Source organism: Schistocerca serialis, chromosome 4 (assembly GCF_023864345.2).
Source record: "Schistocerca serialis cubense isolate TAMUIC-IGC-003099 chromosome 4, iqSchSeri2.2, whole genome shotgun sequence".
Lineage (NCBI taxonomy): Eukaryota > Metazoa > Arthropoda > Insecta > Orthoptera > Acrididae > Schistocerca > Schistocerca serialis.
In genome coordinates, this window is record NC_064641.1 from 596,869,179 (window position 1) to 596,891,723 (window position 22,545).

At 39.6% G+C, this 22,545-nt stretch overlaps 1 protein-coding gene across 1 annotated transcript in view; it reads right to left on the bottom strand.

Annotated features, from left to right (window-relative positions):
* Nucleotides 1–22,545, bottom strand: part of LOC126475358 (jouberin-like) — a 270,176-nt gene that overhangs the window by 136,346 nt on the left and 111,285 nt on the right. The window contains exons 3-5 of the mRNA XM_050103172.1: nucleotides 12,887–13,032; nucleotides 12,248–12,390; nucleotides 2,524–2,718 (exon numbers count right to left, since the gene is read on the bottom strand). Coding sequence (XP_049959129.1) covers nucleotides 2,524–2,718; nucleotides 12,248–12,390; nucleotides 12,887–13,032 — 484 coding nt within the window. The remainder of the gene's footprint in view (nucleotides 1–2,523; nucleotides 2,719–12,247; nucleotides 12,391–12,886; nucleotides 13,033–22,545) is intronic.

Below are 22,545 nucleotides of genomic sequence, written 5' to 3' on the forward strand. Positions count from 1 at the left end.
CTGTTGCCCCTGCAACTACAGTAGAGGCATACAATCACCAAACTGGTGTGTCTACAAGCACCAAAAGGCAAAGTCTCTGGTTTGGTTATGTTGAAGAGTTTGGTGACATAATGAATCAGATTAGGTTTGTCAACCAACTTTTTTACCCCATACAAACTGCTGCTTGTGAAAAAAACCAGCAGAAGTCTGAGAGCACCAAATGACGGCAACCAAGGTGCTACACAAAAAGCCCATTCAGTAGTAGATACGAGTCATGACAATAAAGAAACCAGACTCATCCTCTAACTCTGAAATGTTATCCCCTTCAATGTAGTCCCCTCTTCAGTTTCTGCACCACTCCATGCAAATTTTCCAGTTGAAAGTAGTACTACAAGTCATTCTCTTTCATGCTGTTGAAGAGGCTCATTGTTTTTTCCTTCACTGTATCCATGGACACAAACCTGGTTCCTTTGAGCACAGACTTCTGTTTTGGGAAGAGAAAGAAATCCCATGGTGCTAGGTCAGGTGAATATGACGGATATTCCATCACTGGAGTCTTGTTTTTTGCCAAAAGCCTCTTCAAAGACATTGCATTATGTGCTAGGGCGTTGTTCTGATGAAGAATCCATGAGCGAATCTTCCATGTATCTGGTCTTCTTCACTGCAAAAGTTCACAGAGGATCTACAGAACAGTTACATAATAAGCTTGTTTGACAGTCTGACCTCCAGGCATCCAATCAATGTAGTTAATCACTCAGATATCAAAGTAATGTATCATCACTGCTTTGAATTTTGATTTGCTCATGTGCCTCCTTCTTCCTAGGAGACTGAAGGCTTGGGTTGTCACTCAGTCTCTGGATCACATTGGAATAACCACGTTTACTTTGCTGCGTTAATCAGGATCATTTTCAATGTTTTCAAGACTGTTAGCTCAACAGTCCACTCAATGTTGCTGTTGCTTCTTTGTGAGGATTCTTGACACCACTTTAGCACAAACCTTTGTCATGCCAAGATCATGATGTAAAATCTGTCTAACAGTTTCCTTACTGATGCAGGCATGTTCTAAAATTGCTTGAATTCTTGGACAGTGATTTTATAGAACATTTCTACTGAACTTCTCCACATTCTCTTCAGTTTCTGAAGTGGAAGAAGGACCCAATTTCAGATCATCTCAGACATCTTCCATACAGTCCTTAAACCTCTTAACCCATTCAAAAACCTGTATATGAGATATACACTGATCATCGTAAGTTTGTTTCAAGAAACTGTAAGTTTTGTGAGGAATTTGATGTCAACATGTTGTCCCACTTTAGAGTGTAGCATAATTCCAATGGAACTCAGGCACATGACCCATTTCTAAGAAGGCTTACATCCAGACTAACCACCACAGAAACATTAAATTTTGTATATGTGTCAGGGAGAGTTCAAAGATTATTCGCCCACTTTTCTCTTTGTCATTGACAAATCTGGAAATGTGCACAACAACCAGTCCAGTTTCTTTATAGTCACACCTTGTAGTAATTACAAAACATGTTCAACTCATGATATGAGCTCTGAGTCCTACTTTAATGGTTGATCAGAGGCCATGCAAGACAGCATAAGGCTATCTACCATCTTCTAGACTGACCCCTAAGTAGCCAGCATTGGCATGCTGTAGTGCTGGTACAGTGTAGACAAGTGTGTGTCTTTTTTCTCTAATAGTTAGCTCTCAGGTTTTTTTATGTGCCCATCTACAGCTTGATCCCTAGCCCTCAACTACTCGAGTGAGATGATACCTTTATTCCTTTCATTATTTATAGATCAAGTATATAAACACACTTTAAATATGAAATCTAACTTAATAAACTATGTCTCCTTCATTCATAAACCCACTAGGCTTCCCTTTATTATTTAATTTATTACTTCATCTCCCCATATGAAATAACAATTTTATGATCTGAAACAATAATTACACAAAAATTTAAAATGTTACAACACAGTAGTCAGTTTCAAAATGAAGATAGTAAGTATCATAGGAAGCAAATCACTAAGCATTCACGACTGAAGACTTGAATGTTTATTGTATCATATCAGCACAGACCAGTGGCAGATAAACCAGTACCCCACATCAGCATAGTGTTAAATTAAGTGCTAGAAGGCCAAAAATTAACTACATTTAACTACATTTAACAGGATAACTACATTTAACAGGTTCAAATGTTAACATTCACTTGACACAATGTTTACGTTCAATATCATATTTTCTTGATATGTGCCAGATGACAAGTGGAACATGACAACACAACTAAGGTGACAGACTATCTAAAACACCTCTTAAGCCAGTTGCAACTGTGTAAATGTACAGTGAGGAATCCCTGAGCAAGGTAACATTTGCACAAATGTCTCTTAGATACAGGCTATACCAAAGAGGGCAGAACTCTTCAGTTACATGATCAAATGTGAAAACCAAACAATGCATACAAGTGATAACAAAACAATTACTTTATCAACCTCTAATTAGGACCCATAACTGCATAAAAATGTTTATAATACAAGAATACTTACACTTTCCTGATGTGATTGTTGTTTCTTAGGCTCAGATTCTTGGCTCAGTTGTACACTGCTGGAAATTTCAGGCTGTAAGGCAACATGAGAACGTAAAGAAGGTGGTAAATTTCTAGGTTCTGTTATACCTTTCACCATAACATAAAGTGATGATGGATACAGTTTCCATGAACCATTCTTCCACCATCTGTATGCCTGAAAGAATATTCATTTCTTAATTGTGTGTCCACTTTAGTATTAACAGAAAGTTAGAGTTGCATTTACTACTTCATTTGAGTTACTAACATTTACTTGTAAGCATTAAAATTGCAACAGGACAAAGACAACATGCAAAACATGCAGTTCACTTCATGCCAATTTTTTAATGTGCAAATGATTATGATTTCAACTGCACAAAGTAGGTAAGAATAACACCGCCTACAATCTGTATACAGCGTGTTACAAAAAGGTATGGCCAAACTTTCAGGAAACATTCCTCACACACAAATAAAGAAAAGATGTTATGTGGACATGTGTCCGGAAACGCTTAATTTCCATGTTAGAGCTCATTTTGGTTTCGTCCACCTACGCTCAATGGAGCACGTTATCATGATTTCATACAGGATACTCTACCTGTGCTGCTAGAACATGTGTGTTACAAGTACGACACAACATGTGGTTCATGCACGATGGAGCTCCTGCACATTTCAGTCAAAGTGTTCGCACACTTCTCAACAACAGATTCGGTGACTGATGGATTGGTAGAGGCGGACCAATTCCATGGTCTCCACGCTCTCCTGACCTCAACCCTCTTGACTTTCATTTATGGGGGCATTTGAAAGCTCTTGCCTATGCAACCCTGGTACCAAATGTAGAGACTCTCCGTGCTCATATTGTGGACGGCTGTGATACAATACACCATTCTCCAGGGCTGCATCAGTGCATCAGGGATTCCATGCGATGGAGGGTGGATGCATGTATCCTCTCTAACGGAGGACATTTTGAACATTTCCTGTAACAAAGTGTTTGAAGTCACGCTGGTATGTTCTGTTGCTGTGTGTTTGCATTCCGTGATTAATGTGATTTGAAGAGAAGTAATAAAATTAGCTCTAACATGGAAAGTAAGCGTTTCCGGACACATGTCCACATAACGCACTTTCTTTCTTTGTGTGTGAGGAATGTTTCCTGAAAGTTTGGCCGTACCTTTTTGTAACACCCTGTATAAGGAGAGATTTCTCAGTTTGGGTCTCATCATGAAAATGCATTGGAATGTTGGTTACTTGTGGGAATATTGTGCTATGACTTCTGTAAGCAGGAGGAACACCTACCACCATGTGTCTGAATTTGACAGCAGCAGGATCATGACCTACTGGGAACACAGTTATTATTCCATAATATTGTCGCTGATGTAGATCAGGCTCCCAAAAATGTGAATACAGAATCAACAGATTCAGGAGGGCTATACTCAGCACCGTACAAAATCACAGTGGTCCTCCACAAGAAGTGCCCAAGGGAAGAGACATACTGTTCACTCGGTCATGCAGATTCACACAGTCACATCACATCCACTGAGAAAGAAAAGACGAAGGACAAGTATCCACACAGACAGTGCAACAACATTTAGAGCACCACATAGTGTCAGGGTAGTGAAAACTGTGACAATTACCCCTTCATGAGACAACAGGCAGAGGCTCACCAATAGTGGTTCATCCAACGACAGCACCATGCACAGGAGCGGCAACATCCTATCTTTTCAGTCGAGTCTCAGTTCTGTGTACAGCACCATGATGGACATATCTGTGTATGAAGGTTACACAGAGAAATAACATTGCTGGATTGCATTCATCATTGTCACTCTGTCCTATCACCTGGCACAATGTTTTGGATGTGCAGTTGTAGTGGTTATAAAAGCAATAATTGTGCTACCAACAATTGTTTTTTTGCTCTTGAACTAACACATGTGACTGAATGAATTACAAACTGAAAGAATCAGAAGCACTCTTCCTTGGTTTCAGAATGAATGGTTGGTTATTACAATTTGGCTATACTGCCATCTAGGAATCAATTAGTCACATTTGTCAAATCACAAATGTTCAATAATTAAAATATGCAGTTAGGATTATGAAGTGAATAACAATTAATGCTCACAAGTCACAGTATTTTTTTATTTAAATAAAACTGAATTTATTAATCTATTTTCCCTCAACATGAAATCAACATAACAACTGGGTGAAATAAAATAAAAGAAAACCACCAAAGTATCTCACTACTGCCTTAATTAAGTTTCAATAAAATTCTCAGAAATAGTTCAAAATTCATTCAGCATATACTTTAAAATTAAAGTTCCACATTGACCAACCAAATAAAACCACTCATTCAGTTCACGCACTAAATTAACAACAGAAATTTTTTTAGAATTCTGTCCTGTTCACTTAGTGTGACTTATTATTAGTCTGCTTGCTAGGTCAACTCACTGAAATATTTATAAGTGTTTGATGCAAACACATGAAAAATACTAATCATATAGTTAGTTGTCCTAAATTTTTTGCTGCACCTATGCACGTGTTCACAGTTCTGCCTCTAGCAAATGAATTACCCGTGATCAAAATTGCAACTGCTTATTTAAGTACTCGCAGTGTTATGAGTCAAAGCAACATCCTTCCAATTATAAAACTATTTATTTTACAGTACACATATGTGTGATATATTAGTTGGCAATTAGATTTACTCTGCTTTCCACTGTTGCACTTGGTTTACTGCTAAGGTCATTTGTTTGTTCAACAATTAGCATTTTGTTAGTGTAATCATTACTTTCAGATATTTTTTGTTAATAAATAAAAACTAATAAAACTGAGTTCATTTATACATCAATATCTAAGACTACTTTGTTATGCTGTAAGTATTTTCATTGATTCGAAAATTATTTTACTGAAATATCACTCTTTTGTGTATGAAAGCTTATTCTGCCCTGCAGTTTAAAATACATAATGTTTATAAAAATCTCTTATTGTCTTCTGATAGAGCACTATGAGCCATATCCATGGATACTTAATTTATGAAAAATGCACAATGCATTGTTGAGATATTAATTTTTTAAGTTCATTTTAATCATAAAACCTTTGACATTGAATAATTTAAAAACTACTTGCTTAATCAAATGCATACTTTCACTGATGCAGTTATCTTACTTTTCTCTTTGTAATGGTGTTCTGACTTTTCTGCATCTACTCTGGTCCAGTTATAAGTTTATTTAGTGCCTATACTGGTCACTCAGTTCAACCGTGGCCAGTACTCCTTCCGTAGTTTGCACCAATGGCTGAGCATCCCTAGATTTTCCCAGATCAAGCACCACAGCCTGAGTTTACATCCCCCCCACCTCTCCTAAAGATGTGATACTTCTCGTAGTCTCAATGTCTGCCATCTACTGATCATCCGGTCACACTCATTCAGTCACTTCAGAGCTTATTTGAGCATGACTGGCATGCCTCCTTAGCTGTCAAAACACACACGCACTCGCAGCCACACCTCCCTCTCCCATCAGAACAGAATGTGCATGCACAGCCACATCTCCCTTTTAATGACTGTGTTGACATTTATAGGGCTGCAATCTCACATGTGCAATTGTGTACACAACACGATCACACCTGTTTCACATACTCAGTAATTTGAACAGCTGGTGTTATATTGTATTTCTGACATGTTAAGGCCAGTTGTTTTGCCCTATCTTCAAGGTATATGCAACATTATCTTTCAAAAGACAATGCAAGACTCCTGTTGCTTGTGCTGTCTTGACCTGCCTCAATATGGAGGGATCTCAACTGTTGTTCTAGTCAGCATATTCTCCATTGAAAACATTTGGTCATGTGCTGATGATTGACTGGCATTCCACCACAATGTAGGCACTACAACTGATGGACTCTGGCAAGGAGTTGAAACCGTATGGACTGGTGTGCCTATATCTGTCATCCAAGCTCAGTTCAACTACACTCCTGGAAATTGAAATAAGAACACCGTGAATTCATTGTCCCAGGAAGGGGAAACTTTATTGACACATTCATGGGGTCAGATACATCACATGATCACACTGACAGAACCACAGGCACATAGACACAGGCAACAGAGCATGCACAATGTCGGCACTAGTACAGTGTATATCCACCTTTCGCAGCAATGCAGACTGCTATTCTCCCATGGAGACGATCGTAGAGATGCTGGATGTAGTCCTGTGGAACGGCTTGCCACGCCATTTCCACCTGGCACCTCAGTTGGACCAGCGTTCGTGCTGGACGTGCAGACCACGTGAGACGACGCTTCATCCAGTCCCAAACATGCTCAATGGGAGACAGATCCGGAGATCTTGCTGGCCAGGGTAGTTGACTTACACCTTCTAGAGCACGTTGGGTGGCACGGGATACATGCGGACGTGCATTGTACTGTTGGAACAGCAAGTTCCCTTGCCGGTCTAGGAATGGTAGAACGATGGGTTCGATGACGGTTTGGATGTACCGTGCACTATTCAGTGTCCCCTTGACGATCACCAGTGGTGTACAGCCAGTGTAGGAGATCGCTCCCCACACCATGATGCCGGGTGTTGGCCCTGTGTGCCTCGGTCGTATGCAGTCCTGATTGTGGCGCTCACCTGCACGGCGCCAAACACGCATACGACCATCATTGGCACCAAGGCAGAAGCGACTCTCATCGCTGAAGACGACACGTCTCCATTCGTCCCTCCATTTATGCCTGTCGCGACATCACTGGAGGCGGGCTGCACGATGTTGGGGCGTGAGCGGAAGGCGGTCTAACGGTGTGCGGGACCGTAGCCCAGCTTCATGGAGACGGTTGCGAATGGTCCTCGCCGATACCCCAGGAGCAACAGTGTCCCTAATTTGCTGAGAAGTGGCGGTGCGGTCCCCTATGGCACTGCGTAGGATCCTACGGTCTTGGCGTGCATCCGTGCGTCGCTGCGGTCCGGTCCCAGGTCGACGGGCACGTGCACCTTCCGCCGACCACTGGCGACAACATCGATGTACTGTGGAGACCTCACGCCCCACGTGTTGAGCAATTCGGCGGTACGTCCACCCGGCCTCCCGCATGCCCACTATACGCCCTCGCTCAAAGTCCGTCAACTGCACATACGGTTCACGTCCACGCTGTCGCGGCATGCTACCAGTGTTAAAGACTGCGATGGAGCTCCGTATGCCACGGCAAACTGGCTGACACTGACGGCGGCGGTGCACAAATGCTGCGCAGCTAGCGCCATTCGACGGCCAACACCGCGGTTCCTGGTGTGTCCGCTGTGCCGTGCGTGTGATCATTGCTTGTACAGCCCTCTCGCAGTGTCCGGAGCAAGTATGGTGGGTCTGACACACCGGTGTCAATGTGTTCTTTTTTCCATTTCCAGGAGTGTATATACCCAAATGAATTTAATCCATTATTGTTGCTATCTGTGGCACCTCTTGGTGGTATACAAGTTGTATGTACATATATATGTATTAAACCTGGGACCTAGTAAAGACAGAGAGGCTTTGTCCTGCCATAGCCCTCAGTGGTTCACAACCCCACAACAGGCTACAGCATTCCACCCACCCCACCACCGCCCCACACTGAACCCAGGGTTATTGTGTGGTTCAGCCCCCAGTGGACCCCCCTCCCCGGGAACATCTCATACCAGATGAGTGTAACCCCAAATGTTTGCATGGTAGAATAATTATGGAGCACGCATGTGTGGAAATGATGCTTGTGCAGCAATCACCAACACAGTGTAGCTGAGGCAGAATAAGGAAGGAGAACCAGCCTCCATTCACTAAGGTAGATGGAAAACCACATTAAAAACCATCCATAGGTTGGCCGGCACATCGGACCTTGACACTAATCCACCAGGCAGATTTGTGCCAGGGTACTCAATAAGTAATGTAGTACTTTCTTTCTGAATGCAGGTTGGTTTTATTCAGAATTCTAATACACTGTATTACTCTCTACTCTTATGGCCACAAAATTCTATATTTCAACATAATCTCTGTTCAATGTAATGGCCATACACCAACTTAATGGAAGGGCCTGGATGATCAGGTGGTAGCACTTTACTGATCAAAATCCCTCAATAACTTGCCTCATAAAGCACTAGCAATTCCACAGAGATGGTCCTTTGTTGCTCTTTATGGCCTTCTGTTAGGCAGCAAGGAACCCAGCAGGCACACACCTAGGAGTACCCTAACTGGTTGACCAGTGTGTCAATACTACTGATAGAGACATCCAATTGTGGAGTGAGGTGTTTGATTGTAATTCATTGATCAACTCAAATGTATGTGCTTCCTTGCATGTTAGAATGCTGCAGAAGTCACAGCTGTGTGTGGCTCAGCAGCATGCAAGACACTGGTCAGGTCTGTGTGACCTGGTTGTGAAGATGACAGACATTTCACCCAACAACTCACCATGCTTTTGTTCACTGCCAGCTCTCCGTAGACATGCTGTAAGCACCTTTGAATATCTGGTTTCCCACCAAAAGAAACTCAGTGACAGCTCTCTACTTCATATGCGCCTTCATTATAGAAGCCATTTTGAAGGCTATATATAATGCTGCCACTTATCAGAATTTCATGAAAGTGTAGGGGCTAAAGTGGGAATACACCATGTCACAAAATGAATCCCACATTTTTTCAACGGCAATTGGCTGATGCAAAAAAATGTGTTGCACGCACTATATTGTTTATGCATAGTACATTTTTGCCAGCTGTACGGATAAAATGATCAAAAAAGAACACAGGAATATTGACAACTTCTACAGGAAACAATATCTATCATCTCATGAATAAAAATCTAAAAACCTAACAAAATTTGCAAGAAGTCTGTCAGGTGAAACAATTATTTGCATAATTTTATGATAAAAAGTTTTCCTCAATGTGTACGGTTTTACTGTATTTACGTAGTCAATCTATAATGTATACTGTATCTGTTTGTAAATATTATGTTTCAGTAGACTTTGAAATTTATAACACACACAATTTTCCCAGTTACTGTTTGACTCGTATGATATTTACCATATTTTTACTTTGTGGTTGCAAAAAAATTCATTTATTGACATTCAGATTCGTTCTTCAAAAATAGTCACATATACTAATACATTATTCGGTTCAAATTTACATGATGAAACAGATATCTAGTCTCATACAATTAGTATGTTTTGAAACATATCATAAAGTGAGAAACTGCTTATTTATGAGTTTTACTGAGAAAAGTGCCACTAGAAATGTATTACTAACTAGAATGGCTCCTTGTATAGGTCCATTTAGGTCCACATTTTTTTTATTTTCTTTACTTACTCATACACTGTCCAGTCATATTAATGTGACCACTCGTTAGAAGCTTGAATAACCACATTTTGCAGCATGGACAACTGCAAGACATCAAGACATACTGCATGAGAGTCATTAAGGTTCTGGAAAGTACCGCTAGGACGCAGAGCCATACCAACTCCAGTACTGTGACCAGCTGTGTTAGGTTTCACAATTGAAGATCTGTGGCACAAACAGCCCATCAGTCAACTGAGTTTAAATCCGGAGGGGGGGGGGGGGGGGGGGGGGGTTGCTTCAATGACCATCTGGTCGGTGGAGCACAAAAAGTGATTCAGCCAAAAAGGTCACCTGTCACCACCCTTTGGAAAGCCAGTTGTGGTGTGCAAAGTTCAGCATTCATCACTGATGATCAGCAAGCAGCATGGGTGCATGAATGAGGTACCTGCTACAGAAGTCCGTATGTAGTGACATTTGGTGAATGGTCATTATATTTTAACAACAGTGGCATGCAAACAGTTTACAAACTTTCCATTTTGGAATTACTTCCATGTTTGATCCAAATGCTAATGATCATGACCTTTTGGACATCAGAAAAATTGCATCATTTCCACAGTACAACAACGACTGAACCGTTTTTCACATCTGGCCAACACACTATATATCCACCACTGCAGTGCTGCCACCTGCTACCTGTGAATGCTTATTGCATGTTGGCATCAAACATAGATGGTGCTCACATGAATGTGGCTGGACCATATGTATAATGACAACAACATCACTGAACATTAAAATCTAACCTCTCTTCCTTTTAATTTATACAGAAACCTCCAATAGCTATTAATTCATGCACACTGTTGGATCTTAGGTCAATTAAATGCCAAGTTAAACAGAAGAAACAGACATCTATAACATCCTAAACATTCCTGAAAATACAACAGATGACACAGATGCACATTTAACACTTCATAACAAGTCAGAGGAAGGTAATGGCAAACAACCTCACCTAGGACCTTGTCTTGAGTGGCAATGCAGGTGTCCTTCACTAGCTCCCCCTACAGTCATTCCCTCAGTATGGGACTATTTATTATTAATGTAAGTATGTGAGTACTTAAAACAACTTTATTAAAGTTATTTATGGAACACGAGATGTGAGTGACTCAGTGAGTGAGTTATATGCAATAAGTGTATGCAGCACAACAACATGTGAACTAAGAGAAAAAACGTGTTAAATGACAGGAGTACTTTTAACATTTAGAATTACTTGTTTACATTGCAATAAGAGAGAATAAATGAAAAGAATAATCTAATTCTGAAATAAGCAAATGATGATGCAATGAATACCAAGTCTTTCAGGAGTGAAATTGCTCAAAAAAGTTTCATGCCACCATCATGTATTACGTAGTTTGTGTTTCTTTATTGGGAACATCTTTTTCAATACTCTTTTGGCCATGCAAGCACTATATACAACCACTGGTGAGCTGGGGTAAAGGAAAATCTGCATTTTTAGTACAGCGTAATAGAGCACACTGTGTCAGCATGTGACATTACCCATCAAATAGGGATGCACTCCATATGTCATGAGACATGAAACATTGACAAGTAATTATCACTGTGGTTTATAACACCAGCTGATAATGTTACTTACAAATTATGGCTCTTCGGGTCCCCAAAGAAAATGCAACAGAACTATTGCATTTTTTTGAGGCAACTGAGAGGACTGCGTTTACCCAGACCATATGCAAAAGTCTACACATGATCAATCTGGCCTATAGGTATGTGACAATACCATCCTTGATTTTTCATTGTTTGATTTTGGCCTATAGGTATCCACTACAAATAAGAGTATTGACCCCAGCATCATGGTGTACAAAGCAACTGGCAAGGGATCACCTGGAATGTCACCAAGGTCAATAACATGGGATTCTGTTCACTTAAGAGTGCAAAACTTGTCTGAAATTTAATAATCACCACAGAAGAGTGTAAAGCTGGACTGCTATCCCTCCATTCATTGCCATTAGCCTTTTCTGTGCCCCGCCTACACACCCCAGCTGCGACTCACTTCAGTTGAGCCACAACATCCTGAGACAACAACAGTCACATAGATGTGAGTTGTGCATGTGTGCTTGTTTGTCTACATCTGATGAAGGACTTAGTCCAATAGCTTAATAATATTCAGAAGACTACTTAAATGTGCCAATTGGCTACACAATGCCTCCCCAATGTGACAAGTAGGTATCTATCCTAATTCACAACTCTGTTATTCCATTTCAGATTTTCCATTGTTAAATGTTGATATATGGATAGGATTATCTGAAAGCAGGCCATAAACAACAGCACACAGGCATCTACAAAATAATTTCCTTATTCTTTTGTAACAGATATTCTTGAGAGTACACAATGTAATAGATATGTGTAATGCTTGCAGTACACATCCATATTTTGGAGTCACTTACTTCACATCCATGGTAATCCATTTCTTTAGAGCTGTTTGGTTTATACAGCTGTAAACGAATTTTTTTGTCTATGTTTAGATGGCCATTTGCTCCTAAAGGTTTCAGGAATGCCCATGCTATTTTGTGCCAGCCACACTTTGAACCTGTAATAGCAACAAGGAAGGTAATTAAATGCCATCAATATATTTTTCAGCCACTGATCATATGATGATCCCCATGTTGAAATCATTATCCTGACATGTGTATGGCATGACAAAGACAACAACATAATCTCCAACTCCTCTCTGTCATCATTCAACTAAGCAAAATACATGTATATATATTATGATAAAAATGTCAGTTCCACAAAATGAGGAATTTCAAATCAAAGAGCAAACTTCCTTTGGAAACATTAACTAATAATAAAAGTAAGAAAGCATTAAAGTTGATATCATTAGTAGCTTATATAAGAGTATAATACACACACAATTGTACTAGGATTAAATAATACTTCAGTTTTCCCTTACATGGTTTCTTTTTTAAAAAATAAATAAATAAATAACTAAAGGTACAGCTATTTTCATGAACTTCATTCCACTTCCTGTAGAAACTCTTACCATAAAATGACATTGTTCATTTGGATGCACACTAGTTACATACCTTGGCTTTCATAGTGTGTGAGTGCATGATACAATTTTATCATATCCAGTATCTCAAAAATAATTATAACAGGAGGATTTCTTGTCAATATATAATTGATATCTTCATTGAAAACAAGAAGTTCCTCCCAGCAGGGGACAGAAGACCTGAAATTGTGAGAAAGGTTCATCATTAAGTATTCAGACAGAGAATTCATATGATTTCATGACAGTTGATGAGTAGAAGAAGTGAACAGAAACAATGTAAAAAATTAGCAGTCCATATACAAATTCCAGTGGCAAAAATTGGTAAAGTAAAAGTATACTATACATAAATAATCCGTAGATTTAGAATTGATGATTTGTTGTTGTTGTTGTCTTCAGTCCTGAGATTGATTTTTAATGCAGCTCTCCATGCCACTCTATCCTGTGCAAGTTGCTTTATCTCCCAGTACCTACTGCACCCTACATCCTTCTGAATCTGCTTAGTGTATTCATCTCTTGGTCTCCCTCTACGATTTTTACCCTCCAAGCTGCCCTCCAATACTAAATTGGTGATCCCTTGATGCCTCAGAACATGTTCTACGAACCGGTCCCTTCTTCTAGTCAAGTTGTGCCACAAACTCCACTTCTCCCCAATTCTATTCAATACCTCCTCATTAGTTATGTGATCTACCCATCTAATCTTCAGCTTTCTTCTGTAGCACCACATTTCGAAAGATTCTATTCTCTTCTTGTCCAAACTATTTATCATCCATGTTTCACTTCCATACATGGCTACACTCCATACAAATACTCTTAGAAATGACTTCCTGAAACCTAAATCTATGCTCGATGTTAACAAATTTCTCTTCTTCAAAAACGCTTTCCTTTCCATTGCCAGTCTACATTTTATATCCTCTCTACTTCAATCATCATCAGTTATTTTGCTCCCTAAATAGCAAAACTCCTTTACTACTTTAAGTGTCTCATTCCCTAATTTAATTCCCTCAGTATCACCCGAGTTACCTGGACTACATTCCATTATCCTCATTTTGCTTTTGTTGATGTTCCTTTCAAGACACTGCCCATTCCATTCAACTGCTCTTCCAAGTCCTTTGCTGTCTCTGACAGAATTACAATGTCATTGGTGAACCTTAAACTTTTTTTTCTTCTCCATGGATTTTAATACCTACTCCGAATTTTTCTTTTGTTTCCTTTATTGCTTGCTCAATATACAGATTGAATAGCATTGGGGAGCGGCTACAACCCTGTCTCACTCCCTTCCCAACCACTGCTTCCCTTTCATTTCCCTTGACTCTTATCACTGCCATCTGGTTTCTGTACAAATTGTAAATAGCCCCTGTATTTTACCCCTGCCACCTTCAGAATTTGAAAGAGAGTATTCCAGCCAACATTATCAAAAGCTTTCTCTAAGTCTACAAATGCTAGAAATGTAGGTTATTCCATTCGTCTGTAAAGAATTCGCATTAGTGTTTTGCAGCTGTGACTTATTAAGCTGATAGTTCAGTAATTTTCACATCTGTCAACACCTACTTTCTTTGGGCTTGGAATTATTATATTCTTCTTGAAGTCTGAGGGTATTTCGCCTGTCTCATACATTTTGCTCACCAGATGGTAGAGTTTTGTCAGGACTGGCTCTCCCAAGGCCGTCAGTAGTTCTAATGGAATGTTGTCTACTCCCGGGGCCTTGTTTCGACTTAGGTCTTTCAGTGCTCTGTCAAACTTTTCACGCAGTATCGTATCTCCCATTTCACCTTCATCTACATCCTCTGCCATTTCCATAATATTGCCCTCAAGTACATCGTCCTTGTATAGACCTTCTATATACTCCTTCCACCTTTCTGCCTTCCCTTCTTTGCTTAGAACTGGTTTCCATTTGAGCTCTTGATATTCATACAAGTGGTTCTCTTTTCTCCAAAGGTGTCTTTAATTTTCCTGTAGGCAGTATCTATCTTACCCCTAGTGAGATAAGCCTGTACATCCTTACATTTGTCCTCCAGCCATCCCTGCTTAGCCATTTTGCATTTCCTGTCAATCTCATTTTTGAGACGTTTGTATTCATTTTTGCCTGCTTCATTTACTGCATTTTTATATTTTCTCCTTTCATCAATTAAATTCAATATTTCTTCTGTTACCCAAGGATTTCTACCAGCCCTCATCTTTTTACCTACTTGATCCTCTGCTGCCTTCACTACTTCATCCCTCAAAGCTACCCATTCTTCTTCTACTCTATTTCTTTCCCCCATTCCTGTCAATTGTTCCCTTATGCTCTCCCTGAAACCTTATACAACCTCTGGTTTAGTCAGTTTATCCAGGTCCCATCTCCTTAAATATCCACCTTTTTGTAGTTTCTTCAGTTTTAATCTACAGTTCATAACGAATAGATTGTGGTCAGAGTCCACATCTGCCCCTGGAAATGTCTTACAATTTAAAAGCTAGTTCCTAAATCTCTGTCTTATTATTATATTATACATCTGAAACCTGTCAGTATCTCCAGGCTTCTTCCATGTATACAACCTTCTTTTATGATTCTTGAACCAAGTGTTAACTATGATTAAGTTATGCTCTGTGCAAAATTCTACTAGGCGGCTTCCTCTTTCATTTCTTACTCCCAATCCATATTCACCTACTACATTTCCTTCTCTTCCTTTTCCTACTATCAAATTCCAGTCACCCATGAATATTAAATTTTCGTCTCCCTTCACTATCAGAATAATTTCTTTTATCTCATCATACATTTCTTCAATTTCTTCATCATCTGCAGAGCTAGTTGGCATATAAACTTGTACTACTGTAGTAGACGTGGGCTTCATGTCTATCTTGTCCACAATAATGCGTTCACTATGCTGTTTGTAGTAGCTTTCCCACACTCCTATTTTTTATTCATTATTAAACCTACTCCTGCATTACCCCTATTTGATTTTGTGATTTATAACCCTGTGTTCACCTGACCCAAAAGTCTTGTTCCTCCTGCCACTGAACTTCGCTAATTCCCACTATATCTAACTTTAACCTATCCATTTCCCTTTTTAAATTTTCTAACCTACCTGCCCGATTAAGGGATCTGACATTCCATGCTCCAATCCATAGAACGCCAGTTTTCTTTCTCCTGATAACAACGTCCTCTTGAGTAGTCCCCACCCGGAGATCCGAATGAGGACTATTTTACCACCAGAATATTTTACCCAAGAGGTCGCCATCATCATTTAACCATACAGTAAAGCTGATGGTTTATGTCTAACAAATGTCTATCAGCCGTGTATATGTTATGTGTAAAATATTCACTAAAATTATTACCAAAAATATAGAAAAAGATTAATATTTTAATCTGTTAAAGGAACAAACCAGTTATCAAAAATGGATAAGGTACAACAGAACCAACTGTAGTTCCTGAATAACATTGTGAACAAGAGCAATGAGAATGAATTAGTGCTTTGCCTGAGATTAATAGATTTTGAGAAAGCTTATGACATAGTTCCAACATATCTGTACAAACTGCCCTTCAGAAACAAAACAGTGATTCAACATATGTTCAAATACTGTAGAATATAGGATATATATTCTAGTGCAACAGCTTCCATTACACTACATCATTATACAGAAAAATTCAAAACTGGAAGAGTAGTTACACAAGGAGATTCATATCGACCCAACTATTGTCAGCAGTCCTAGAGGAAGTCATCATATCTGTCAACTGCAAAAACCAAAAAGGAGTATGTGTTTATGAGAAATATATGTACAAATTGCTAATGACATTATTCTGCTTGTCTTTAGTGTAGATGAACTACAATAATAAAGGGAAGAACTTCATAGACAAAGTTTGGAAGTAGGACTAAAGTCAATTACAATATGACTAAAATAGTGTATAATCAATACATAAAAAAGAAAACAATGCAAATTTACAAGGTAGCCAGAGTATTTGTAATGACTTCTTCCATTTCATGCAGCTAAGGACAATGACTGGACAGATATCACTAGAAATAAACAGTGGATTACAATTTTTTGAACTGATTTGTGCAAAATAATTGAGTTTTAAAAACTAAGCTCTTGATGTGTCTGAAAAGGAACGCTAACAGATGTACACTTTTCTTTCCAAGAAATGGAGAAAGAGAGCAGTCTTAAAATTGTATGATAATTGACAACAATGTTTGGAATCAGAAGAAGTAGTTCTCATTAACACCTGACAAATTAACCTTTCTCAGCAAAAAGGAAAGTATTTTTCTGCATTTTAATATCAATTCATCCACAAAATATGTGAAGCATAATACAAACCAATAAATATCAATTTCACTATCCCTACAATAGCTCATCTGTGCTGACAAAAAACTGTTACTATTTTGTGCCGAAGGAAATAAATCTCAATCACTTTATCAGCAGGAGCACGAATACAAACAGTGACTCTCCTTAAATATGGTAGGAAAGTTCTGCTAGAGTGTAAATAATTTAGGTGTAAAGGAGATCAATCACAGAATGTCAGAAGTGCTGAGTTGTTGGTAGGCACTCACTAGGACATGTTGGAAAGATAACCCAAATCTACATACTTCAGAAAAGTTGGTAATGGAGGGAAGGATACAAATGGCCTGGGTTGTGAAACAGATACTGAAATTGGGCATGTTGCACTCAGCTATATGTTGTGCCACAGTCTGAACAACTCCATTTATTCTGGTGGACAGGTGGATGGTAATCATATTGGCCTAAAAACTTGTGCAGAATTGGTACATGGCATGGCAGCTTTCACAGGTGGCCCTTTCTCTGCTGGGGAAGTGTAAGCCTCTAACATGACTGAAGTAAGTAGTGCTGAGTGGATGGATTGGGCAGCTCTTGAATCTGCATCTTCCACAATGATATGGTCCTGTGGCAAGCGACTGAGAGTGGACCAGGACCAGTATGTTGTGTAGGATGAATGAACAACAGATGTAATATATATAGAAAATGCATATGAATAAGGATAGTAATGTGGTTGCATTTTTTAAAAGTTTGTGCTTATTGGTATTCTTTTGGGCATCGGACTTCCTTACATTTTTTTTTTTAAGCTGCAGGCAGCGGAGGACTCCGGGGACATCAGCGCTTATCAGAATCACAAAAATCCTCTTCCTGTAATTTTTGCCTTCATTTACTTCAATAAATAAAATACTTGATACCATTCTTTAACATTATATTATTCACTAATACATACAATACATCAAGATCGCAATAATGCTTAATCTCTAAAATCGCACATCGTCAACATTCTTCTACATGCAAGAGAGATAGACTTTGTCTGTCTAAAATGAAAAACTGAACAACAAAATGCATGATAAAATGTTTTCGCCTGTCTGCACCTTACTGCTCATCCATAAGTAACGTCTTTTCCATAAGTAACGTTTTTTACTCGGTGTTTCAATTTTTTAAATATAAATCTTAATTTTACAGCGTCCTGGGGGCCTTTCATCATGTACTTATACACAGAACACCACTTAGGAGAGGTGGGAAGGTTCTTGAGCAAGATATCCCTCATTTCTGGACATGATGATGGATAGTGCAAAGTCTGGTGAGAAATGTGGTTCAGCTGTTCAAGACCAGGGTAATACTGTTTGCAGGTCATTCTTGGGGCTGTTGGGAGAATTGGGAGGGGGGGGGGATATGCAAGGGAAATCTGTTTGGAAACTAGTGCCTGTCTGCAAAGACCCTTGTGAGATCTTCTTAATGCTGTGCAAGGAAATTCTTATCACTGAACATATACTGTCCATGGATGGCCAGGCTGTATGGGAGCAATTTTTGGTGTGGAAAGGATGACAGCTGTCAAAATGCAGGTACTGCTGGTGGTTAGTGGTTTTAATATGGACAGAGGAGTGGATACAGCAATTAGAGACTTGGAGGTCAACTTCCATCGATCAGTTAAATTTCAATGGTTGGTTCACAACCCAAGCCATCTGGATCTTTCCCTCCATCACCAGTTTTTCTGAACTACACAGACATGACTAGAACTTGAAACCCATCCTTCACTCACTTAACCCTCTCGGACTCAATCTCCATTAACCACTACCCCAGATCCTACACCAAGCAGTTCTCATTCCACTGTCCAGTCACCCTCTCCCACACCATATCCCTAAGTTGTAGTGCCTCGAGAATTTCGACGCAAATTCTAGAGTCCCTCCACTTTCCACCACCTTGAACACCCAATATTTTACATACGAGCATGAGAAATGGGAGTGTCCACCTCGTGCCGGTTTTCTTTGTGCGCAGGGTGGACATGTGTCAAGAGAATGCCACAAGGTGAACAGTTGATCGGCATGGGCAAGTGGTTGCCTGACTTGTCACAGAAGTTACATGACCAACACTAGGAGCAATCCCGCCTTACTTCATGATGGTGGTATGTCAGTCATTACTGTGAACCGTTGAATTGTGTAAAAGAAAAGAAAAGACACCTACTTTTACTTACTTAGTTACTGACTCTCTAGAGTTGCGGATCGTGGACTTGTGAGAACTTTGAGAGATTTTTGGAACTGTATTTATTGTTAAAGTAATCAATAGTTTCTGATGGACCGGGAATCATTGGACTTACGAAATGTGATTCATTGATGTGAAACTGTTATGTGGTGTTCTGCCTATGGAAGTGAAATATAATAGGGTTGATTTAAAAGTATCCTGAGTGTACACAATCATTTTAAGAGTAGAGAAAATTCCTCCAGACAGCATCATATCTTTGGAGAAGAAGTTGGGCAGATTGTCACAGCCAGCTATCCTGAGAAGAAGATCGGCAAAGCACCTCCAAGTATAGTCCAACCCAGAAATTATACTTTACTGAACATCATTTGACAGAAGAGTTTCGAGTTGTTGAAAGTACATGGAAATAAGATAGCATGCTTATTGTACCATAAATACAATGGAAAAAGGTTAAGTGGTAAAACATGTTGGAGGTAATGTTGCATTAGGCATACAACTGTAGTTAGTTATTGTACTACCAAAATTATTGCTCTTGTGTGATTAAGTTAACTTTGGCCACACACCCGTTATTTGTAGGGCTCCCTAAGGCAAGATGAACTTCCTCTGAAGCAGCTAGTATCACTTTTAACTCACCTCTTACTTTAACTCAGCTGCTGACAAAAACCATAGTAATAATCATTTTTTTTGAAGCTTCAGATTAATAAACAATGCAGTTCTATGCATTTTTAGCAACTACTTGTAACTTACAGAGTGGGATATAGTGTAGCTCCCTATATTAGTAAGAAACAAAGGCCAAAAAATAACCACAAAAAATTACCACTATACAATGATTCACAAAACAAACAAAAATAACCTCTAAAACAAAGAGGGTGTCGTGGACCTCTGCCAGAACATGTAATGATTGCAAGGAAAGGCTTCACTCTAACATATATTTCAATATTATTAAAAACATGTTAGTAAAAACACTGAAAGCATTTTTTTTTAATCTGAAAATCAGCGGTCAAGTAATAAAATCAAAACAATATGGTTAGTCATAAAGAGGCAAAGAAGTAGAAGCAGTAAAACAAACTGTGGATAATATACAATTGATTCATTGTGGTAGAATTACAGTGAGGTGACAAAAGTCATGGGATAGCAATATGCAGGTATGCAGATGGTGGCAGTATCACGTACACTTGGTATAAAAGGGTAGAGCATTGGTGGAGCTGCCATTTTTACTCAGGTGATTCATGTGAAAAAGTTTCTGACATGATTACGACCCCACAACAGGTATTAACAGGCTTTTGAGTGCAGAGTCATGGTTGGAGCTAGATTCATGGGACATGACATTTTAGAAATCATTAGTGAAGTCCATATTCTGAGATCCACAGTGTCAAGTGTATGCCGAGAATACCACATTTCAGGCATAACCTCTCACCATGGACAATGCAGAGGCTGACAGCCTTCATTTAACAACCAAGAGCAGTGGTGTTTGCGTAGAGTTGTCAGTGCTAACAAATAAACCACACTGATGAAATAACCACAAAAATGAATGTGGAATGTATGACAAACATATTATCAGGGCAGTGTGAAAAAATTTGGCACTCATGGGCTGTGGCAGCAGATGACTGATATGAGTACCTTTGCTAAAAGTATGAAATCACCTGCAGTGCCTCTCCTGGGCTCATGACCACATTGGTTGGATCCTAGATGACTGGTAAACTGTAGCTGACTCCTAATTTCAGTTGGTAAGAGCTTATGGTATGGTTTAAATGTGGTCAGACCCCATGAAGCCATGGACCGACATTGTCAGCTAGGCACTATGCAAGCTGTTGGTGGCTCAGTAATGGTGGGGGCTGTGATTACATGAAATGGACTGGGCCCTCTGGACCAACTGAACTGATCATTGACTGGAAATGGTTATGTTTGGCTACTTGAAGACCATTTTAAGGCAATCAATGATGGAATTTTTATTGATGGTGATGTGATATGTCAACAGACTGCAATTGTTTGTCACTGGTTTGAACAACATTCTGGATAGTTCAAGTGAATGATTTGGCCACCCAAATTGCCCAACATGAGTCCCATCCAACATTTATGGGTCATAATCAAGAGGTCAGTAAGCATACAAAATCCTGCCTTGGCAACACTTTCACAATTATGGACAGCTATAGAGGCAGCATTGCTCAATATTTCTGCAGGGGACTTTCATCAACTTTTTCAGTCCATGATACACTGTGCTGCTGCACTACACTGGATAAAAGGAGGTCCGACACAATATTAGGAGGTATTCCATGGCTTATCTCATCTCAGTGTATATATCAATGGGAGACTGTAATGGAAATATTTAACATTCATTTTTTAAGAGCATCCAAACAGATAACTTGCTAAGGATCAATAGAGAAGCTATGAGACTTGTGCAAATACTTGTGGAGATAAAACTTGACCAGATATGTATACCTCTTGTCTCAGAAAATGAAACTGAAAGGGAACAATCATTAACCCACCTCCACGGAGGTAGGGTCCCCTTCCCTATTCCTCCACTGGGGTAATTCCTGTCTGGCGCTTCCACGTCGTGGGGGTGGGCATCCTACACTTCAGTAGGCTGGACTGCAAGGATGGCTGAGTTCAGACAGGGACCCAATCCCGTGGGATATAACATGGAACCCATGCCCAGGGTTAAGGGTGGAAACCTTAATGGCAGCGACGGCGGAGAAGGAAGACTTCAAAATAGCGTAGCTGGCAGAGGAGGCAACCCTCCTTTCTGGGGATTAAATGAGAAGGGAACCACTGCCTTGTGGTGGAGGAGAAACTCCAAAGGATAAGGGAGACAACCCCAACAGAAAATCCTTTCTTGCATTAGGCCTAGCAAGCCAGTAGGACAGTCTTCATATATTGATTTCAAAACACAGACGAGCCTCGGAACGAACCACTCAGGATTTGACCCCACCGCTTCTTCAAGAACTGGTGCGAATGACGGGGGACCTGATGATATTCATCATTACAAGAAGATGAAACCAACTGGACTAAAAAAATATCGTAAATATTGGCACCCTTAATATATTAACCCTCAATGGAAAAATGGGAGAAATGACAGATGTACTAACAGAGAGAAAGTTACATATATTGGGATTAAGTGAAACAAAGTGGAAGGGAAAAGGTGAGAAGAATTTGAGAGGAGGAAAACTGTACTGGGGTGGGAATAACAGGTCTGGAAGAAATGGTGTGGCAGTGATGGTGAATAAGAACATTCAAAGCTGTATTGAAAGTGTG